Source organism: Gopherus flavomarginatus, chromosome 3 (genome assembly GCF_025201925.1).
Source record: "Gopherus flavomarginatus isolate rGopFla2 chromosome 3, rGopFla2.mat.asm, whole genome shotgun sequence".
Lineage (NCBI taxonomy): Eukaryota > Metazoa > Chordata > Testudines > Testudinidae > Gopherus > Gopherus flavomarginatus.
The window spans coordinates 73,168,279-73,192,804 of NC_066619.1; the positions used below are offsets into that span (position 1 = coordinate 73,168,279).

General features: G+C 40.3%; 1 protein-coding gene across 3 annotated transcripts in view; it reads left to right on the top strand.

Annotated features, from left to right (window-relative positions):
* KCNN2 (potassium calcium-activated channel subfamily N member 2) overlaps positions 1 to 24,526 on the top strand; it is a 194,609-nt gene that overhangs the window by 70,267 nt on the left and 99,816 nt on the right. For all 3 annotated transcript variants that reach the window (XM_050945747.1, XM_050945749.1, XM_050945748.1), the window contains exons 2-4: positions 5,915 to 6,169; positions 7,350 to 8,449; positions 9,215 to 9,310. In XM_050945747.1, coding sequence (XP_050801704.1) covers positions 6,148 to 6,169; positions 7,350 to 8,449; positions 9,215 to 9,310 — 1,218 coding nt within the window. In that variant the 5' untranslated portion in view covers positions 5,915 to 6,147. The remainder of the gene's footprint in view (positions 1 to 5,914; positions 6,170 to 7,349; positions 8,450 to 9,214; positions 9,311 to 24,526) is intronic.

Below are 24,526 nucleotides of genomic sequence, written 5' to 3' on the forward strand. Positions count from 1 at the left end.
ACAGCTACCTGCTCACCTCAACATCAAGTTAGTGAAAGATATCAGAAAGGAAAATAATTTCAAAATCTTTATAGTAAATAATTCCAAATTTACACATTAAAATAAAGGAACACAATATTTACTATAAATTTGACTCTGCAGTACTGCATGCTAAAATAGCCTAAAGCTGCAGCTTTATCGCAGCATAGCTAGTTGGCAGCCCTTGCAATTTGTTCTTCAGGGGTTATTAGGATCCATTCATGGGCCACCGACTTATCAGCAAGCAGTCCTCACCATATTTGTAGATCTTCTCACCCCATCTTGTAACTGATTGGGCAGCTGAACACAAAAAGAGGGGAAGGAACATTCAAAGAGCCTTGTGTGGCCAGAAAGAAAGCCCACCCTGGGTTTTGCTCACAGGTCAGGTATTGATGACAGAGGATGTTCACAAAACACAGCTGTGCAGAAAGGAAGCTGAAAGGAACATAATAATACCCCATCTGCCTACTGGAACTAAGATTTAAATGCTCTTCTGTGATCAATTGTTTAATTCAAGTGAGTTCATCAAGTCAAAAACAAACATTTGTGTGAAGAGAAATTTAGTAGTTGGAGAATGCATGGGGCAAAAATGGGAAGACTTTAACATTTTTACTGTGGAGCAGTCATTACAGTACCGTAAAAATATAAGCTATTCCCTGACCACCACCTCTGCTTTAATGGCTAATGTGGGAAACATTGCAGAGCCTTGGCCACTTAAATTTGAGGCTTCTCAAATTCCTTCGGCTAAAAGCCTCAAAGACAGAAGTGATCCTTATGGACAAGAGGATCAGACCCCAAAAACCTTTGTATATTGTGACTCAGACACCACATATCTCTGCAACCTCTGGGTTATCCTTTTATCCTGAACTCATTCTCCCAGATTTCCTGGGTCTGTAAATATACAATCACCGTCTCTACAATGTTGTTTGTGACTGCCTTAGTTTCACCTCTGCTGAAATCCACATCCACGCCTTCATCTCCTCTCTCCTTGACTACTGCACCTTGGTCACTGTGACCTTAAGTCCCATCTTTATAGATTCCAGCATATGCAGAATGTTCTTTCCCACTCACCTGTATGAAGCTGCACAACAATGACTCACATCTTAAACTTCCACTGGCATCCTACTCATTTCAGAATCCAGTTGAAAACTGACTGCTTTGTTTTTAAAACTCTCCATCCTATACGATCATATGGATAATCTTCCTTTACTCCTCTTTTTGGTCTAGCTATGGCTCTGTCTTTTCTTACAGTCTCACTATTGTTCGAGAGAGCTTTTTCCTCTGCAGTTCCTGTCATCTTAATAATTATCTCTCCGTCTCAATGTCTTTGTATCCCATTTCAAGTCTCAGTTAAACACATTTTCTCCCTTGCCTATGCATCTTATTTTCTCTCTCTCTGTGCTTGTCTTCTTCAGGGATTATGTTACCTGTTTCTTCCCATTACAACTAATAATGACTCTTGATACTCCTCATAGCTACAAGGCTGAAAAAGCCAGTTTTCTACACTTTTAAAACATCATGTGTCTCCTATTTAAAGACCCAACTGTGCAACCTTTACTCATGTTGGTAAGCATTTACTCGTACAATGAAACCCAATCAAGTTAATGTGATTCATCCCATAAGTGCTCACCAATGTTAAGAGTCATACAACCTAACTAAAAGACCACATCTGAGGTCTGAAATCTCTAGGCACAGTTATACTATACCTATAATATACTATAGTCACCATTTTTTTCAAGAGGTAAAACAAAATATAATTATGATCTATGACATGACATGACATCAAACCTGGAAAAATAATACTTTCTTAATTTGGAGTATCATAAACGAGGTCTTGGTGTTCAGGATCTCAGTGACAATCAACATGTTAAATAATCTTAGTCTCATCTTTGAATAAATCCCCAGGATATTTCAGTTGATTGAACCTATGGTGTGCATTTGCAGTAAGCTATTTATTGCTTAGGATGTTAGTGTTCTAATTTTCTTCAAACAGTATAATTCTCTGTACACATCCACATCTATCCCCACTTTAATAGTGAACACTCTTTCCTTTAGTGATTTTTAGAAACTCATGGTCTGGGGAGATATCCTTTTGAGGCCAAAAGTAATGCTGCATATTACCATTTTCAGCCTCTGTGCAACTTCTTAGCCTGTTCAATTTATTTTGTTCATTGCCACAACTAACAGAAGCATGCATCCAGTGGTACCTTTGAACCCTTAACTTTAGACAGGCAAAAGTCTTATTGACTTGGAGTTTTGATTTAGTCAGGACTGCAGGAGTTTGGCTAAAATAGCTCTCTCTAACTTCAAATAATGTGCTCTAATACAACAGCTGCAGTGGTTTGAGCATTGGCCTGCTAAACCCACGGTTGTGAGTTCAATCCTTAAGGGGGCCATTTAGGGATCTGGGGCAAAAATCTGTCTGGGGATTGGTCCTGCTTCAAGCAGGGGGTTGGTAGATGACCTTCTGAGGTCCCTTCCAACCCTGATAATCTATGATTTAAAGCTGCCATTATTTGCCCCCTAAAACATCTATGGGCTAAAACAATAATGACCAATGCCAAGGGCTTTTACTTAAGATAGGTCAGGAATTTTCCTGATCTAAGAAACTAGCAATATTTTTGTCTGCATCTGTTGGGCTCCACATGTTATCAATGGTACAGCTTTACTCTACAGTATTGATCTTGTCCTAGCAATTAATGGCTTTTAGAGTAGCCAGCTGGAAAACAGGACTTTTTTCTAAACACACTATCAAACTAGATCTAAAATAAATTCCTTCCCATAACATGGCATCTTTGACATAGCAGCATAGTGACCTAAAATAGTGCTCAGAGCAGGCTTAACAGAGAATTAAAAAATGTTGATGAAACAAAGAAAAACTCTAATAATTGTTCTGTAGGAGGTCTGTCATTACACCTTGGCACATGCCTTATGATACCATTTTATCAGTTTTGTGTTATGCCATGCTAATGTCCCTTTCATACAAAGGCAATTCAATTAGCATCATTTGTCTGTACTATTCAAATGCTTTTACTCACCCATTCTTACACAAAGTTTCAAAAATGCTTATTATAAGAAGCAGGGTTGATTTAAATAGTGTGCCTTTCTATTCCTGCTCTTTCTGCATCTTTGACAAACAGAGAGAGTGGGGGTCTATTCCTCTAGCATTTAAAAAAGTAAGCTCTCACTAATTTTTTATTTTAGACCTTTAAAATTTGGGTAGTAAAAATAATCTCTGTATAATTGAAACAAATAAAAGCTTGCAGTTGATTAGTTTTATAATATGTTGAGTGTATTAGTATGCCCTCTTGTGTTAAATAGGGGAATATTCAGTTGTTTATTGTTTTAAAGAATGATGAAGCAAGCACACAATATATTCCAAAAGCTAGTAGCAGCAGAGTGCTTGACCTAATTTTAAGGACAGACACAATCTGTCAACAATAAATACACTAAAAACGGGATTGGTAGATGTTCACATATTAAATAATATAATATAATTTTACCTTACAGAACACAAGCAAGCTTTTACATATACGTGTTCTGTAAGGTAAAATTATATTAAAAATTCATATTATTTTTTCTGATTTTATAACTTTATTAACAATTAAAACTAAATTATCAGATTAGATGAAAACACAGAAAATTTGGAGATTTAGTTATGCATTTAAGATTAACTCATGATAAACTGACATGATATGAAATCTTCAGGATGAAGAACAAGAGTTGCCAGGAAGGTTAAAGGGGAAAAAAGTATATTAAACTAACACTAAGACCATGACATGAACAGACAAAAGTAAGGAAGATCAAAGTTAAAACTGTCTACATTCTTTAATTCATCCTATCATGAAGCAAATCTCTTGGTACCTACTTTTATATAGAATTTCCATGCACAGATAGATTTACAAATATAGTCCCTGAGATGTGCCTCTGTGGACTAATCTGAGACCCAAATATTACCCTTCAAGATTTAGACAAAACAGAACGATTTGAGGTAGAATGCATGGCATAACTCTGGATTTTGTTTTGTCTGTTTATAATACTGTTAAATTTACTTAAAATAAGTGTAAAACAATTTCCTTTTTACTCAAATATATGAGAAGTGGGTTTATACAGTTCAAGTACATTAATATAGTTTGAAGATGCAGATTGATTTAACAGAATATTGTAACTTCATCTGTCATTCAAATATGTATTAAGGGACTTCAAATCCAGATTATTAACCCAACAGACTGACATCTTTTATGAGCCATTATGATACTGTATATCATACAAACCCATATTTACAGGCACTTATTTTATAATCATGTCTAAGCATACTTAAACACCCCAATTTGTGGGTTATTACAATAATCCTGTGACTGTTTTTTAGAACCATAATGTTTTATTACATCAGTGAAACTGCCATCAGTATATATTTACAAGATCTGTGTCCTGAAAGCAATATACCACATTCTGGCTGAGAATAAAGTTATTGGTCTGCTGTAAATTTGCCTTTCCTAAATTAAATAGCTTAGTTGTTCAAACACTTCATCCACTCCTCTCTGACAACTTCACCCCTAATAAAATTACCCAAGACAGACCTGATTAAAGCATACAAAATGTCACTGGGAATCTAATTATTTTGTGAGATGGAAACACCTACTGAAAAACACAAACACACAAACCTATCATTATCAACAATTATTTTATCTGCATTTCTATAATTTACAAATGCTTAAACAAACATTTCCCCGAAGTAGTAGGGGAAAAAATAAAGATTTTTAGAGACTTTGACTCCTTAAAGTCAGGCCATTCAAATGAAATTTAACTGTTGAATTTCTGATTCTTGGAAGCCATCTGCATAATAGAAATGCTGACACAGCCTTAACTCTAGCAGTGAGAGCAGCATGGCTATAATAAATGAATCACTTACCATTTTCACTATTCTTTCCTCTCTCTAAGTAAATGCAAAATAGAGACTTTATCTGGCTCAGACATTAAACTGTCTAAGGGAACTGCTAAAATGAATTATTCACTTGAAGTCACTGGGGAAAAGAAGGCAAAACGGTAGTGGATGGGCAACACTAGAGTTGTTGCAGAATAAAATTTCAGGAAACTGGATCCAGGTCAGAAATACAATTACTTAATGAAAGTGATCCTGTTTCACAGTAAGTCTTAGACCTATTAGAACAAGTCTCTATCATGTAAATCTTTTGGTGGATTATTGTTGGCAGATTTTTTTTTGAAAACACCGTGAATCTTCTATTGACTGACTTCTTCTCTCAAGTTTTCAATGAAAATTAAAAAAAAAAATCATATGGCAAAATCCCTCAAATTTTTTAACTGTAGGATTTGAAAAATGTTTGGAATTTAGTTTATTTTTGAGTATTCTTTTATTTTTAATGAGAAAATCCAGTTACAGGTTTGACAATTCCTGTGTCTCTCTTCTCTCCCTTTCCCCCTAACCCTCCACTTTTAAAAGGAGTATATCTAAGCCTCTGGACCCAATCCTGCAAACCCTACTTAGAAATAACCCTTTTGCTAATAGTCCATTGACTTCATATGAATAACAAACGTACTGAATGAGTGCAGTTTTAGGCCCCAATCCTGCAAACACGTATGCATGTACATGGGACTGCTCATGCATTTAGTTGCCTGAACCATAGGGCAAAATCCTGGTCCCATGGAAATCAGAGGCAATTTTTCCATGGATTTCAATGGGGTCCAGATTTCACCCTTAGAGTTTAGTGTCTCTGCATGTACATTAACACACAGATACATATGACAACATCTTTCTTGAAATAGCTTGGGTCTTCTCTCTATTCTCTCATATGTATGCTTGTTCTCAGTGCATAGGTAGGCAGACAGGGAGAGGATGGCTGGAGGCATGAAGTCATGCTACATGTCTGTCTTTCAGGTCTCCAGGGAACCCGCTCCAGGTGGCCAGCAGCTTATGAAAGAGGAAGACCAGGGGCAGGAGGACTCCACTGCCCTTTCCCTCCAGGCCCTGCTGGGGATCGCTGGACAGCTCCCCAAGGCCACTAGCAGGGCCTCGTTTGTGCTCTATCGCCCCAGGGCCAGGCCTCACCTACTGCCACCTTTCCCGTGCAGCTGAAGACGGGGACAGGAAGAAGCGGGGCGCAAAGCCCGATGTTTCGGAAAAAGCGTAAATGTGAGCGAATCCAATGGTCTAGAATGAGGGGAGCATTGTTAGGTCCAGGGAAATCCCCGCCTCCAGCTAGGCTTCCCCATTTCCCCCTAGTTTCGAGCTTTGGCATTTGCCAGTGCTTCCACTGCACATCGGGACTGCAAATCTTTTAAGCATGTCAAGGAGAAGGGTCTGGAGTGGGGGGGGAGAAGAGGGAGGTATTTCTCTCCCTATAGCTAATTGTTTGTGAACAGGTGCAGTCCTAGTTCCCCGTTAGACACAGCCACACGTCCTGGCTCAACAATTCATTACTCCCACACTTCAGTGAAAAGCTTTTCATGGCTGCCTCCAGATCAGAACCACCATACACAGGCAGGGGTATGATTGCTGCCTCTATCACTGTAATTCTGCGATTTTCTGTTATTCTGAATGAAATCAAGCAATCTGTTCCAAGCTGCTCCCAAAATAATTACTGGGGCAGGGGAAAATTCCTGCATGCAGTCCATCCCCCATGAAGTCATATGAAATACAGCAGGCATTGCACTGGTACCGCGTTTGTATCCTATTGAAACTGATACTGTTACCTGTCAAACTTTAGTATCATAGCTGCAGCACCTTCTGCTAACAAGTAATTACGAGGTCACATTTCCCCCGTTTTGGATACGAATGAGGAATAATTTGCAGATTATTGTAAACAGGCAGCAGCAAATCCTAACTGCAGAGATTTCTGATCCTAACAGGCAGCATCTGTAGGGCCAAAGGTATTCCTGTAGAACAGGATTCCAGAGGGAATATAACCACCTCAAGTGCTGTGCTAGTCAGGGTTACTCGTTGACAGCAAGTCGCTAGTGCTTACGAAGGGTCTGAGGCACCCACCGTGGCAGGCTCTAGGTGGGCGGAATATTGCTACGAATGGTGATTGTGGTCATTAATTGTGCCTTGTTGTTGCTCCGGCGGGACGATCCATGGTGTAAGTGCCCCCAAGGGAGAAAAGACGGACAGACCCTTACCTACCTGAGCAGCTCTTTGCAGCCCGGCTCGCCGCGCCGCGCCCAGCCCCGCCCACGTTGCACTGCAGGGAATGTGGAATTCCCCGGGCAGGGGCGGGGCAGCGCTCGTGCAGGCTGGCAGCGGCAGCTGCTCCCGGGATTCTCCCCGCGCCCCCTCCCTTCTCGCCTCACGCTGCAGCTTTCCCGTCCTCCAGGTGACGTCATGCCCGTTGTTTTGGTTCGCCCAACCAATCGGACTCGCCGGCTGGATTCTACGGGCGCCGGGATGGGCCCTTCGTGGCGGCGGCAGGACTCGCCGCTGCCGACCATAACGCATTGCGCAGGGTGCACCACCGCCTGGTCCTCCTGCAGCTTTAACAGCTCTGACATGGAAACGCCGCTGCAGTTCCAGCCGGGCTTCTGCTCAGAGCAGCAGCAGCAGCGCCCGCGCCTGCATTGCCAGCAGCAGCAGCTGCCACCGGGCCAGGATAAGCAGAGCTTGCTCCAGCAGCACAGCCCATGTCTCCAGTGCAACAACTGCACCTACTCCGGGGCTGCGGCGGGGGATAACCTGCCCCTGGTGCTCCGCACTTCCTCGCCCCTGTCGGGCGCTTTCAGGACCCACTCCTCGCCGCTCTCCTCCTCCGCCGCCTCCTCCAGGCAGGGCAGCCAGCTGAACGTCAGCGAGCTCACCCCCTCCAGCCATGCCGGTTCGTCCAGGCAGCCCCACCACCACCAGTACCACCACCATCACTACCACTCCCAGTACCACCAGTGCCATAGCCTGCAGCAGCAGGCAGCCAGCCCCAGCAGCAGTATCAGCAGCGGCAGCACCCATCACCATCACCAGCCCCACCAGCGCCGAGAGAGCAACCCCTTCACCGAAATAGCCATGAGCAGCTGCAGGTACAACGGCGGCGTCATGCGGCCGCTCAGCCACCTGAGCTCGTCCCGCAGGAACCTGCAGGAGCTGGACTCTGAGTCCCAGCCGCTGCAGCCGCCGCTCTCCAGCCCCGGTGCCGCCGCCTCCTCCTCCGCCCCGGAGATCGTGGTGTCCAAGCCGGAGCACAACAACTCCAACAACCTGGCGCTGCACGGCCCTGGTCCCGGGGGCAGCGTGGGGGGCAGCAGCCAAAACAACAGCGGCAGCAAGTCCAGCAAGAAGAAAAATCAGAACATCGGCTACAAGCTGGGGCACCGCCGAGCGCTCTTCGAGAAGCGCAAGCGGCTCAGCGACTACGCGCTCATCTTCGGCATGTTCGGCATCGTGGTGATGGTCATCGAGACCGAGCTGTCCTGGGGCGCCTACACCAAGGTACCTGCCCCTCCCCGCTCGCCTCCCTTCCAAAGCGCTAGCTGCCAGCCTCCCTCTCTCTCCTCCTGCTGCTGGGCTTGCGTTGTCCCTGGCACTAGCTTGCTACCCACCCCTCCCTCCTTCTGCCTTCCGCGCTCTCTCCAAGGTCCCAGCCAGCTGTTAGATCAGGCCGGCCGGCCGCCTTTCCCCTCCGGAGAGCGGCTCCCACCCCGTGCGTGCCCTGCAGACACTTTCTACAGTCACTTGTCAGTGTCCGTTAGGCGCTGCTCCTTTGCGACATGCGCTACAAACCTGGGAGGGAAAGGATAAGGAGGACAGAGGAGGAGGGAGAGAAGGGATTTAAGAACAATTTGAAAAGAAAACTGTATTTTCTAAGTCAGCAGTTTAAATCGCCACGATCAACTCTTCATTCTGCCAACCAGGGTCAATTTCTTTGGGTTTTCGTAATTCCATAGATTTGAGAGAGACTTTTTGCCCTCTCAGGCTAGAGCTCTCCATCCTGTTGGCAGTCCCTAGAGAGTAAATTGGTTTCCCAGTGCTGGCTGTCCCACCTGTACTGGACTTTCTGCTGAAGCAATGACAAATAGCCGTTTTAATTTAGAGCACCTATTCTGCATCCTTAAAAGAGAGAAATCAAGTCAGTAATCCTGGTCTCTGTTATGCAAGATAGATTTGCCCTCATCACAGTTCAGAAGGGTGAAGGACAAAAAGTCTTTATACAGATGTATATCTTTTCATGGACACTCAAATATTTTTCTGTTGCAGGAGTCGCTGTATTCATTAGCTCTAAAATGCCTTATTAGCCTCTCCACGATTATTCTGCTTGGTCTTATTATTGTGTACCACGCAAGGGAAATTCAGGTAATGCTTCACTTTATAAACTACCAAACATTGAAACTGTCAATAATGAAAAGACTCAGTTTTCAAAGGGCGTTCTTTGGTGAGTAGTTACTCTTTTCCAGTATTTCAGAAAACGTTCACTTTGTTTCTTCTAAAGTTTACTGAATCTATTTCAAAGGGATCTTAAAGAGACTAAGTATAATAAATTGATATTCTTATTAGAAGTTATAAAAATGTCTGTAATATGCTGCATAATCACTTATTCTGAATGACTGAATAGAGTATTCTGTGTACACTTGTTTTATGCTATAAGGGGAATTATTTAGCCCAGAATTTAGAACTATATTATGCTGATCCGTATATCCTCAGTAGTTCACATGATTAATTGTAGGGAGACTTCAGTCACCTCTAGATATGAAGTCTTAACCGTGCTGCCCTAAACACTGAAGGTAAGACAATAGTTGGAAAGAAAAAAGATAAATAAAACAAGCCATAGAATGTTTAAACTGTAAACAGATTTTTTTAATGGCACAGAAATTAAAAGCATCTAATAAAGAAATGTGAGAAAAAATTGTAATGATCAATAAGTGTTGCCTTAGTATTTAAAAATGTACCTTTTCAGGACTTATAGACTTCCTGTCATAAATAACCCAAATTTTCAATTGGGATTTTGCTCAGCTAAAAAGTGAAGAAAGGATTGGATTTATAATCAAATAAGGATAATCTCCACATTAATTTTTCCTTGGTATTTTATTCCTAGATGCATATAATGCTATTGTTATTTCCTGCTATAGAGAATTCCTGGCTTAAAGCAGTAGTGAATATTTTTAAGGACAAAAACTTTTTTTGTTTGTATCAGTTAACAGAAAGAAAAATGGAACACTTATAAAGGAACTATAATATTGCTGTTGTTGCAGCTGTGTTGGTCCCAGATATTAGAGACAAAGTCAGTGGATCAGCTTCTGTTGGTGCAAGAGACAAGCTTTTGAGCTGCAACAAAGTTGGTTCAATAAACGATACTACCTCATCCACTGTGTTGCTCTATAATATAGTTGTTATATAAGAGTAAGTACAGGCTTCTACCTGCTAAGAATCGAGTAAAAGAATACTGTTTTATCTGAGACCATTTGCAAAATAGAACCCTGATCCTGCAGTCCTTATATGTGTAAAACTCACATTTCTGAATCAGGCTCTAGTTCTTTGCGCTAAGATCATAGAGCTAGGAAATCGGTTAATTAAATTCTTCTTGAGTAGTTGTGTTAATATAAACTATTGGATGACTTAAGAAAAATAGAAAAAATATGTTGATATTTCTGTAATGCAGAGGTTTTTTCCCTCAGAGTGCTTTTCATAATGAAAATTGTAGAAGCGTGTTATGTAAAAATGTACTTAAAAACAACTTTCCTAGATATTTCAGTTGCTGTATGCAATTCTGTTAAGAAACTTTAAATAGAAAATAAAAAGAAATTTTAAGATAATTAATTTTATCTATATATATACATCAGTTAATTTTCCAAACTACAGTAAAACAAAAATTTTGAAAGTACTCAAACATTTGTTCATTAAACAATTGCCATGTTTAGATTATTGCCCTGCCACCAAAAAACCAACTCAAAACCCTAACCAAAATAAATAATAATAAGAAAAAGCCCAAAGATTTCTGAAGTTTGGAGAAGTTAATGTTTTGTAGAGAACTGTGCCTACAATTGTATTAATAAGGGAACTCTAATAATCTACAACAGATCCAAAAAATATATCAATGATTTTGTCCTACGATTTTGATTAGTACTAATTATTTAGAAAGACCACAGATTTACATTTGTCGGCTAAATTTTTGCAAATAATAATTGCTACAGCTGGTAGTAAAGCTGGAGCTTGTGTGTCTTTCTGTATGTGTCTTCTCCAGTTGTTAACAAAAGATAAAATAATCCAGGACTTCTGTTCTTCAGCAAATATATATGAAATCAAAGACCTTACAGTACGGTTGCCAACAGTCCCTTATTACAAGTGATGTCCCTTATTTTTTTTCCCTCTGTACAACAAGATCGAGAGTTACTGAGTGCTGCAAAAAGCAGCAAGAAATACCTCTAGCGAATGTAGGTCAGTACTGATTATTATAATATCGGGGGGGAAGGTGCTAAGGAAACAGTCCCTTATTTTTGAAATACAGTGTTGGCAACCCTACCTTACAGTGACTTATTTGTTTTTCTGGTTGGTAATAAACAAAAATGCAACTTTAGTTGCATTTCTGTGAATTCTTCTGGGTTTAGTTCCCCTCTTAGAGAGCTTCCCAGTAAATGAGATGATATAGAATGACTAACACCATCTGGTAGCTTAATCAAAGTTAATATAGTTTAACACTGCCTGGTAGCACTAAAACTAAGAACATACTTGTCTATACTACCTGGCAGATCCAGCGGGGGTTGATTTATTGCATCTATACTAGATGCACTAAATGGACTACTGAGCACTCTTTCGTCGACTCTGGTGCACCACCAGAATGAGGAGCGCAAGCAGAGTTGACAGAAGAGAGTCAGCAGTCAACTTACTGCAGTGAAGACACCATGATAAGTAGATCTAAGTAGGACAACTTCAGCTATGCTATTCACGTAGCTGAAGTTGCGTAACTTATATCGACCCCACATGGTAGTGTAGACAAGTCCTTAGTTGTAAAATAGCGGTACAGTTTCTTTTCATCAGGAAGGTAGTATAGACTGCCAATAGTCATTGTAGGGTTCTGGATAAACTGCAGATCTTCAGAGCTCAGTTCATTTACCTGGACAATGAAGAAGGAGATCTCTTTTCAGCAATATGGGAAAGGTCACTATACCACCTTTAAGCTGACAACATTAAATATCCTCTTGATTTAAAGGCAACCTACTTAAAACTTTTTATTCACCTTTCTGTAAAAAGCACGAAAAAACAACATAAATGGCCATATAAGTAGCAAATAATAACGGTATATAAGTGAATATTATACTTCATGTCTGCATACAGTGGACACAATTTAAATATTGTGGCTTGTAACAGAAATTATGAAATCTATTCTTCAGATTATTGTTCCATGAAAAATATTGCATACTCCTACTGACAGTAGATTTAAAGAAGATCAAATTTTTAGCCATCTGTTTTCTGAAGGGACATCTGTAGTGCCAAATTTTTATCTTCGTTACCTTCAATGAGAATTTTATCTTTAGTGAGGACTACAAGACTATGTCCATAGAGATGTGGCATACTTGATGATGAAGGTTTTATTGTTTGATTGTTTTTTTCTCTGGTGGGTTGTTTGAACTCACTATTTGTTGTTAACCTAATCTGTGTTTGGGCATTGATTCCATTCTAATCCTCATCTGGAAAGTGTTGAGACCGTGCTAGTCAGTACAGTGCAAATTAACAGGAACTCTCTGAGATAGCAAACAATATTCTAGGAATTGGAAGAATATCCATATTCTCTGTTTGTAGTGTGTCACGTTTTACAATTTGAGGGAAGCAATGCTACTTGGAAATAAGAGGTGTTTGTTCTACAAAACATGATGGAGAGTATTTTGTGACAAATGATGACAGTTTACAGATTGTTTCTGCTCTCAGAAGTTACTCTTGATGGCACCTGATGGCCTAAAATGCCTACTAGCTGGAATCAAAATTTCTTCTTTATTTTCAATGACATACTCCCTTGAGCTACTGCCAATGGGAAGTCTGAACAATGTGTGGTTCAGTCCTTCCCTATACTGGAGGTGACTGTGTGCTACCAATTTAAATGTCTTTTTTGATGTATTCTGATAGGAAAACAGTCAAATTGGCAATAAAGCTAAACTCTGCAGCTTGCCAGTCCTGACCTCACAAGGATCCTATTTTAAGGATGTTTGGTAAGCGGGTTTCATTAGCATTATGAGGTTCCTTCACAAGGTTATTTTATGGAGGAAATTTTATATTACAGCCTTGGTTGAGCTGACACGTTAGATTATTATTTTGTTAGACTATGTACTCCATAGTGAGAAGGCAGAAGGGCAGCAGTTCCTCGTGCCATAGGTTGGTTTGTTCTCTTTCAGCACCACAGACAGCTCCATATTGGAAATTCTCTTGGCAGTGCTTGGCTATGAAGCTTTACGTCCTGGTGTTCTAAAGAAACTATATGTAAACATCATTTATAAAGAATTTTCTATTTCCGTTTCAAAATGCTCCTGGAAATGCTAGGTTTAAATGACAATTTATTGACTTTTGTTATTAACTGAATAGAAATTCATGATTTTTGAATGCACATTAAGTCTTGCATTCTAAACCCATTAGCAAACCAAATTCATTTTTATGCTCCAATAAATGTACATAGATCAAGGCTTCCTGAATACTGTATTTCTAGAGTACTAGGAAACGTATGTTGGATGTTTTTCAGCCTTTTTAGAGTGTTTTTTCAAACAAATATGTTTTAAAAATAGACTTTCAGTTATTGTGTTTGTGTATTATAAAAATACATTTTATTTTGAAACTCTCAGTGGGTAAAGGGTGACCTATTACAATAATTTATTAACTTTCTAACTGTTATGTTAAGTCTAGCACAATCAGCAGGATCCAGGGCATTTTAAATGTGAGGATCATACTTTATTCTTAGCTTGTCTTTGTGAACAAGGCAAGAAATCAGGAGTCAAAGATGTAGACAGCCTTAACGCTGAGTTTTCTTCATTTGTCTCATACCCATAATGCTATGAAAACATTTTAGTTGGGAGATTATGAAATATGCATTAGCGTGCCTATCCAGGCAAAAGAAGGCTTGGTGGCTTTTGGCCTATGAAAGATCCGTAAGACTTCTGGGTTCATCAAAGAAACTGTTCTCTGTTTGGAGGAGAACGTATGTCTCCATAGGAAAAGCATACTCAATGCTTTTCCTAGAGTCCTGACACAAAGTAGCTGCTTCCCTGACTGCAAAAGTCTGCTGAGGAAGTTTTTGAGATAGATAGGGTAAGAATCATGAACTTTATGTTTATTGGCCAGTAACAAACTAGTGGCCCATCATTCTAAGGCTTATCTAATATCCCACTGCGGAACTGGGAGCCTATGTAATGGAGACAGAAACTCTCCAGGGCTAATGGTTTACTTTTGCAATTATACATCATAATTTATGGTATAATATTTTCTGTATGGACTTTTAGTTTAAATAGAATATTTACTTTAAAGTTATAACCCCAAGAAAACTGTGAGAGAGTGAATGAATGAAAATAGTGAACCTTGAGTTACGCTACACACATTGATTATGATGATTGAGGCAATTTTGATTTCTCCTTCCTTTATATTTTAAATTAAAGCTGGAATAAGTTTAACTATAGGGTTCTAAATTTTGCCACCTTTGTACATATTGAATTAAATGAGACATAATCCCTATGATTTCTGGTATCCACTACATACCACATATCATTGAGCAGTGCTTAACTTATAAAAGTTCTGCACACATAGAGGTTCTTACATTATTTATATAATGGAATGGTAATATATCGTTGCTTTTTGGATGTACGGAGCTGCACCACAAATTAATTGTATGTGCTGCTGTTGGTTTACCACAAAATGGGATTGTTGGCCTTTCTTGATCTGTCATGCACAGCATAAGTGTGTGTGGCAGGAAGACCATTATAGGCAAAGCCACCAACAAGAAACTGGGAAAGCTATGGGGGAAAGGAGACAGGGATTTTTATTCAATATTGATTCAGCATAAGGTAAATGAAAAGCACATTGGCTAAATTTTCTGCAATACTTCATTTTTAGGATCAAGGGCTTCTGATTTCCGAGCTGACCTTTATAACTCTTTAGTGATAGTGTCAAATAACTGTTTTTTCTCTCTGAGCATTTGATTGAAAGTTTTGAGGAAAAGGAAATAGCTCAGATGAATTTCATCTTACTGTCTCATTTGAGGAATGAGACAGCTAAAAATAAAAATACTAGAATGGCAAAAGTTTCCCTGTCAGTTGTAGTTAGTATGGTGTCAACCATGTCAAGAATGAAGAAATGTAATTGGGCATTAAATCACTGTATTTTTTCCATTACTGAGCAGTTATAGATTCTATTGCGGACACAATGAACTGATTAGGGCTGTCAATTAATCACAGTTAACTCAAGTAATTAACACAAAACAAATTAATTAGATTTTAAAAAATCACAATTAATTGTGCAATAGAAAATAATCACAATTAATTGCAGTTTTAATCACACTTAAATAATAATGGAATACCAATTTATATTTACTATACATGTTTTGGATATTTTTCTACATTTTCAATTATATTGATTTTAATTACAACACAGAATACAAAGTGTACACTGCTCACTTTATATTATTTTTTATTACAAATATTTGCACTGTAAAAAAGACTAACAAAAGAAACAGTATCTTTCTATTCACTTCATACAAGTACTGTAGTGCAATCTCTTTATCATGAATGTGCAACTTACAAATGTCAGATTATCATGTTTTTACATAACTGCACCCAAAAACAAAACAATGTAAAACTTTAGAGCCTAAAAGTCCACTCAGTCCTACTTCTTGTGCAGCCAGTCGCTAAGACAAACAAGTTTGTTTACATTATCAGGAGATAATGCCCACTTCTTATTTACACCGTCACCTGAAGTGGGAATATGCATTCACATGACACTGTTGTAGCTGGTGTTGCAAGAAATTATATGCCAGATAAGCTAAAACTTTTGTATGCCCCTTCACCACCATTCAAGAGGAAATGCTTCCTTGGTGAATTAAAATGGTATTCGATTGTTGTCTAACAATGATTAAAACTGCGATTAACCATGATTTTTTTTTAATCTTGCAATTGAGATTTTTTTTTGATCATTTGACAGCCCCTAAATCTGATAAAGTAAGGAAAAGGCTAACATGAAAATTTTGGGTCAGTTTTCTTCTGCTGCTTCATGGTCCTAAAATACACAACTGAATAGGATACATTAAACATGAATTATTGGTAGTTTTTGCTGATTGTATTTTTGGAACTAATTATTTATTGCAAAAATGTATAAGGCATCCGATATACAATGTGTAAGGCACCATTCTATGTATACACAGCCTGTTGCCACATACTATTTTACATAATTTAAATAGCAATATATATCATGATTAAAACTTGTTCTTCCAAGATAGAGAACATAATGTTGAATTATGTTGAACATAATGATGTTGAAATTCATCATTTGTATAGGGAAAATTTTCATAGCAATGCATGAGAAATTAGACATGTTACTCTGATATTACTGGAGGTGGCATTGTCTTTTTTTCTCGTAGAGCTGGATGCAGCTCTGGGTTACACTGACCTCTTCTTACATAACCCAGAACAGAAGGCCTCTGGTGACTATATTTTTTAATCGCACAAAAATCCTCCAGGAGGGAGGACACCGTGATATAACACATTCATAATCCCTATTTCGCAAGGGGTCTGGTGCTGACCAGTATGGCCTTGGAGATGGGTAGCATTGGCTAGGGTGGAGTATGTTCCATATGTGTACTAATTCAGTGCCAACTCCAGGGATCTGTACCACTGAGACTCCTACAGAGCCCACAATGTAAGTGAAAGCTGCTCTAACCTGAGTAACCACCAAATGCCTTTCTCCAGAAGTGGCACCCTCCAGGATGCAGTAGAATTGGATCAGGATCGGCAGCCCTTGGATAGCTGAAGTTTCTCATCACCTCATAAGACTGGACCTTCAGGTCATATTCAGGCAAAAGTCTTGGTGAAAGTCTACAGGACTTCAGTGAGCTTTAAAATAGTGAAGTAGAAACCATAATAAAATTCCAAAGCCATGGCCTGCCCATTCGAGCTCATGTTAATTTCCAGAGCTCAATCCATCACTTCCAAGGCCTGTAGGGGCTGACTTCTTTGTGGAGGCAGCACTCTTTGGTTCCTCAGAGAGGAAAGAAGTAGCGCCCTTGAGTGTTCTTAAGTGGTTCTTGGCTAGCAGTCATAGTACTGTTGATGGGCCTGCAATGACTGAGCCACATTCAACTCTCATCAACACAGGGGAAGTCAATCTGTACCCCAAAGGCATTGGCAGGGCAATAAATAGGGGAACCCAGAGATTCTCTTTCTCCCTCCCACTCCCCAAAATATGCAGGTTGGAACACACACCAGTAGGAAACTTACATGGAGCTTTAGTTATTAAGAAACTTCCACTATTACAATAAACACTAGACCAAATGATTCCTGTGATGCACTCAGGGTACTTATTAGAGTCAATGGGAACTCCCTCAATGAAAATGCTGCATTCACTGAATGTAAAGTTTCTTTCCCTTTTTTTACATAATTACAATTAATATTCTGCTAGCTAAATGATGCCTTCATTTATATCTAAGCAACGGTAGTGCCTTCAGTGGAGTTATACATGTGTATCTCATTGGTTCTGTAGTTGGAATGTAGTAAACATTTCTGTGGACGTTGTGTCAAAAAGACGAGGGTCCAGATCACCCTAAATGTGTTGACTGTGCAGGGCTAACAGAAATAAAATGTAGAAAAAACTTATTTAAATGAGGAAAATAAGAAAATATGACCCTGATTAGGCACAGGGAGCAGGTCAGTTGAACAGGAAGGTCAAGAACCATGTTTTAATTATTAACATTTATGATTCTGATCCAAAGCCAATTGAAGTAAATGGGAGTCTTTTTTCATTTATTTCAGTGGGCTTTGGATCAGGCCTTATTCTCACAGAACTCACCACAAAGCAGATTTCTCCTTTCTGATCCACACTGTGACGATTGCATGTCTGTGCTTGGAAATTTTCCTGCTACTAGTGGAATTTCTGCATATATGCATATATATATATATATATATATATATATATATATATATATATATATATATATATATGCAGAAACTATGTACTAACTATGTAATAGAAATCCACATTGCGAACAAGAGATCTATAGTGTAGGTCAGCAGTTGTCAAACTGTGGGTCAGGACCACAAAGTGGGTTGCGACCATTTTAATGGGGTCGTTGGTCTGTTGTTAGACTTGTTGGGGCCTGGGGCAGAAGCCAAAGCCTGAGCCCTGCCACCCAGGGCCGAAGCTGAAGACAGAGCACCACCACCCAGGGCTGAAGCCAAAGCCCGAGGATGTCATCCCTTGGCAGCGGGGCTCAGAGTTCGCTTCAGCCCTGTGTGGTGGGACTCAGGTTACAGGCCCCTCACATGGGGCAGCGGGGCTCGGCCGAGCTCAGACTTCAATCCCACATCCTGGGGTCGTGTAGAAATTCTTATTGTTAGAAGGAGGTCATGGTGCAATGAAGTTTGAGAACCTCTGATGCAGGTTGAATAGATTATTTCCCTTAGTTTGTAAAGTCAACACTATTGAGTAATTGTTATTTAAAGCCTGATATGTATGTATTTTAAGTGTTCCATCCAATCTAATCATCTTCCTCTTTCTAAATGAGACCAGCTATAGCCTAATTTTGTTTCAAAGGCATAAAGCACCCATATCTCCTACTGACTTTAATAGAAATTGTAGGTTCTTGACACCTCTGAAAATCAGACCATTATAATCCACTGATGTGATGGGAAGGAACAACATAACTTGGGCCTGGTCTACAGTACGCGTTTAAACCGATTTTAGCAGCATTAAACCGATTTAACGCCGCACCCGTCCACACTACGAGGCCCTTTATATAGATATAAAGGGCTCTTTAAATCAGTTTCTGTACTCCTCCCCAACAAGAGGAGTAGCGTTAAAATCGGTATTACTATATCGAATTAGGGTTAGTGTGGCCGCAAATCGATGGTATTGGCCTCCGGGCGGTATCCTACAGTGCACCACTGTGACTGCTCTGGACAGCAATCTGAACTCGGCTGCAGTGGCCAGGTAGACAGGAAAACTTTTGAATTTCATTTCCTGTTTGCCCAGCGTGGAGCTCTGATCAGCACGGCTGGCGATGCAGTCCCAAATCCAAAAAGAGCTCCAGCATGGACCGTACAGGAGATACTGGATCTGATTGCTGTATGGGGAGACAAACCTGTCCTATCAGAGCTCTGTTACAGAAGACGAAATGCCAAAGCGTTTGAAAAAAATCTCCAAGCTACACAGTGCTGCGTGACAAGCATAACGGAAAGCCAAAGAATCAAATGGACGCTCATGGAGGGAGGGAGGAGGTACTGAGGACTCCAGCTATCCCACAGTCCACAGCAGTCTCCGAAAAGTATTTGCATTCTTGGCTGAGCTCCCAATGCCTGTAGGTTCAAACACATTGTCCCGCATGGTTCAGGGTATAGCTCGTCAATTTACTCCCTCCCCCTTCACGTGAAAGAAAAGGGAAAAAAATCGTTTCTTGACTTTTTTTAGTGTCACCCTATGTCTACTGAATGCTGCTGGTAGACGCGATGCTGCGGCAGTAAAGAGCAGTATCCACTCCTCTTCCCTCCTCGGTGGCAGATGGTACAATATGCTTGATAGCTGCTGAGTACTCCTGGCTGGCCTCAGGTGAGGCTGGCCGGGGGCGCCTGGGTAAAAATAGGAATGATTCCTGGTCATTCCCAGTAGATGGTACAGAACAGCTGGTAACCGTCTTCATCATAGCAACTGGGGGCTGAGCTCCATCAGCCCCCTCCCTTTCATGTGTAAAGAAAAGATTCTGTACTGCCTGGACTATCATAGCAGTGGGATGCTGGGCTCCTCTCCCCCACACCGCTTAATGTACTGCCTGGACTATCATAGCACCGGGAGGCTGCCTCCTCCTCATTTTATCTCACTAACAAGTCACTGTTTCTTATTCCTGCATTCTTTTTAACTTCATGACACAAATGAGGGGGACACTGCCACGGTAGCCCAGGAAGGTTGGGGGAGGAGGGAAGCAACGGGTGGGGTTGTTGCAGGGGCACCCCCCGTGAATGGCATGCAGCTCATCATTTCTGCAGGATCTGATACGGAGCGGCTGTGCTCTCTGGTTTTCTGATACACTGGTTCTCTAGTACACTTGCCCCATACTCTAGGCAGGACTGACTATTTTTAGATACCATAAAGGAGGGATTGACTCGGGGAGTCATTCCCATTTTTGCCTTTGTGCCTCCGGCTGACCTCAGCCAGGGACACCCATAATAGCAGCAGACGGTACAGAACGACAGATAACCGTCATCTCATTGCCAATTTACAATGGCAGCAGATGGTACAGAACGACTGATAACCGTCTCTGCTATCATGCAAAAGCAAATGAATGCTGCTGTGTAGCGCTGCAGTATTGCCTCTGTCAGCGGCATCCAGTACACATACGGTGACAGTGACAAAAGGCAAAACAGGCTCCATGGTTGCCATGCTGTGGCGTCTGCCAGGGCAATCCAGGGAAAAAGGGTGCGAAATGATTGTCTGCCATTGCTTTCCCGGAGGAAGGAATGACTGATGACATTTACCCAGAACCACCTGCGACAATGATTTTTGCCCCATCAGGCACTGGGATCTCAACCCAGAATTCCAAGGGGCGGGGGAGACTGTGGGAACTATGGGATAGCTACGGAATAGCTACCCACAGTGCAACGCTCCGAAAATCGACGCTAGCCTCGGACCATGGACGCACACCGCCGAATTAATGTGCTTAGTGTGGCCACGTGCACTCGACTTTATACAATCTGTTTTACAAAACCGGTTTATGTAAAATCGGAATAATCCCTTTAGTGTAGATGTACTCTTGGTCTAGGCTTCCAACTAACATTAGGCGAATGAGAGTTCTGAGGTCTAATAAGCTTATATTCAAGGATGCTCATCTGCAATAATTTCTTTTATCAGACAAATGGACCACTGAGGAACTGAATGATTATAAAAACATATAGCCTTGTTCATCCAAGTGCATCATTTGAGCTTCTTTCATGTGTGGCTGTCATGATAATGATAGCCAAGCTACTGTAATTACTGTTTACCACAGTATGAACAACAGGCAAGAATATTAATTATTACACAAGTTGGAAGCAAAACAATTTGGAAACTGAGGGTCAGATCCTCATTGTATGAATTGTTCAGTTGTACTCAGTGGAGCTAAGACAGTTTACACCAGTGATGCTGTGGTCCATAAGATACCTTTACATTTTTATGCTGTTCATCCTGTAAGTATAGACAATAGGCCTGAGTCTGATCTCATTCACTTCAGTGCAGCTTTTTCTGTTTTACATCAGTTTAAGTGAAGTGAAGTCAGGCCCAACAAATGTAGAATACATTTCTGTGATTTGATTTATGAAATGCATGTCTGGTCTACTAACTGTAGTCTTCTGGCCTTTGAATTTGATTTGATGTATATGTGTATAATCAACTTGAGAGGGGGCCAGAACAGGAATAGCAGCATTGACAGAGCTGTGTGTGGAAGCTTCCATGGCATCCGGCCAACTTTAGTCAATGTAATTAACCCTCACTACCAATATAATCCAATCATAGGCACTGAGTTTTTCTTTTCCCTGGGAGTTCTCCACCCCCTCTCCCAGAGCCCCACCTTTGCTCTGCCACCTCCCTCAAGGCCCTGCCCTCGCTCCACCTCATCCCACCCCCACTCCACCTCCTCCTTGAGGTCCGTGCCCACTCATTGCTCTCTGCCTTCCCCTAGCCTCCAATCAGCTTTTTGGTGGAGCTCTGATCAACTGATTGGGGGTGCCGCCAAACACCTGTGGCTGGTAGGTGCTAAACATTTTTTTTCCGTGGGTGCTCCGGGGCTGGAGTACCAATGGAGTCAGCACCTATGAATCCAATCCCTTTTTTTATTCTCATTCTAAAGGATGAACCATTTTAATATTTTGGAGCTGTGTAATTCATCTTCAATAAAATTTCAGTTACCTCTAACAGGAGAGGCATTAGAGAGGATGTGCTCTAATTAATTTTGTAGTTTGGTTTTGGATAAGCTAGATGTATTGGCTAATAACAATGCTTTCCTTATTTACCTTTTCATCTGTTTATAGTATTGTTTTGGGGTAGCAAAAATAAGAGTCAGATTTGTTTGAACCAAGTGAAAAGAACTCTAGTCTGTTGAAAAAGAACTACAACTCATGACTGAACAGAGAAAATCAGTATTATATATCAAATATTGCTCCTTGTTTTAACAGTATTTAATTTTTTTGTAATTTTATGAAATCTATTACATTTGACAGGTGGATGAGAAAACTCTGGTCTGAAAATTTGGTCTTTGCAGTATTTAACAATTTTTACTTTTAGTAGCTTATGTATTTTCACTGTGACTAGGTAGGTCACCTTTTTTATATTGCCAGTACTTTCAATAAATCTTCCAAAATTTAAACAAATTTCATTGTTGTCACTGGGTCACATTTCGTTTTTACAGAACACCTTTCTGGTTTAGAAAGAATTCTTGTGTTAAAGAGAATAGGAAAACACGAAGCACTTGCTGTCACTTAGGATCAATTTGTTTTAAACTAGACTTATGCAACTGAAGATATTGATGGTTTGTTTTATATTATGTATCTATCCTGTGTATACCCTTTTTAATATTGCCGTTGAGTATATGACACCTCAGAGCCCACATAGTGAGCTGGAGTTTATCCCTTGAACATTATCAACAGAATTGTTTACTATATTACAATCAGTTGCACCTGAGCAAACCCATTGAAGGCAATAGGACAGCACATATGTCACTGGAGGCATAACCAGAAAACAAAGGTGTTGCACAGGTTTAACTGAAGCTGTAATTTGACTTGCAGACCATTAATTACTAGTGATAATGCTTTAGAAGGAAGGAACCCAGCTTGTCTCTCAGCCTAGGTTTTCAGGACTGGGGAGGGCGGTAGAGATTTTGAGCTTGAATAAGGAGCATGTTTGCTATGGACATAATTGGGAAACAAAAATATATGACCCCACAAGGACATTTCTACAGAGTCACTTTTTTTTGAGTAAAACCATCTTTTCATTTTCTCATCTGCAGTATGTCACAAATATTTCTGAATGGGACTTTATATTTGGTCTGCTGAGATATGAAGTGTACAAGTTGTCACCTGTCAAATATAATTTTGGTAAAGATTTTTGCTTTGAACTGTTTAAATGGTAGCTGCATGTCTTTCATGAACAGTTAAAGATGTAACCACTTTACCTCCACAGGTTAGTATAGGGTGTATGTAAAGTACAAAAAAAATCCTGAATACATTATTTCCTTGTGCTTTTCACTGTCAAAGTCACTTCAAAATGTTAATCCTCTTAACACTTTTGCGAATTAAATAATTATTATTATCTGCCGTTTCATAGACGGGAAAACTGAGGCAGTTTGATTTGGCCAGAGCCAAAGAAGAAATTGGTGTGAGAGCTACAACTGGAACTCAGAGCTACGACTGGAACTCAGTATATCCTGGTGCTCAGTCCTGTGCTCAGCAAAATACATGCCATTAAAATGAGAGGCATGTCATGCAAATACTACTTTGGCTGCAATATGACACTTAGTATTATTTTATTGTATGTTACAGTCTCGTGAATGTCTGGGTAATAGGGTGTAGTCAGGAAGCATGTGTATAGCATAACTCACTGTAACTGATATGCATGGCATATGGCACAACACTACATCCCCTACGACATAATGTTGCAATGCAAAAGATTCAGTGATATTGTATTACTGGGCTATGTAGGTCAGTGTTAGGAAGCATTCTAACAGTATAATGTTGAAAACCTCCATGAGTCACTAGATTGCTGTTATGAACATCTGTTCAAGCCTCCACGGCATTTTGATGCCTCTCATGGGACACTATCTTAGGCAGTCTTTCTTTACACACTCTTGACCAATATATGTGATATATTTGACTAGAATTGTGGGTCAGTGCTTCAACTTTATTCTCATGAAACACATCATTGTGCTTCAGATAACAAATGCTATTCCGTGATAGGAAGACAATTACACTTTCAGGTAAGTCCATTAATGAGGAGCCTATTGTGTGATTACAGCCTGGTGTTGAGGCACCTTGTATTAACACTGTAGCCCCAATCTTTTAAAGTGGCCTTGACTCAATTTCTAAAATTGTCCCCACAGATTCTGCATGTGCAGAACCCACATCTCAGATTGTAAATTGTTCAGGACAAAGGCTATGTGTCTGGACAGATAACGTGTTGTCACCTAGTGAAATATAAATAATAAATAGAAATAACAATTTGCACTTGCAAATTTTGTAGTTAGTCATCAAACAGCTTTCACTGGCAACACTTCAGGGGCTATTAGTTTTATCCCAGATATGGGAGTAGCTATCAGCTGCAGACCAACATGAGGTGTGTCATGGCAAAATGTTACCACAGAGTGAGGTTTGCATT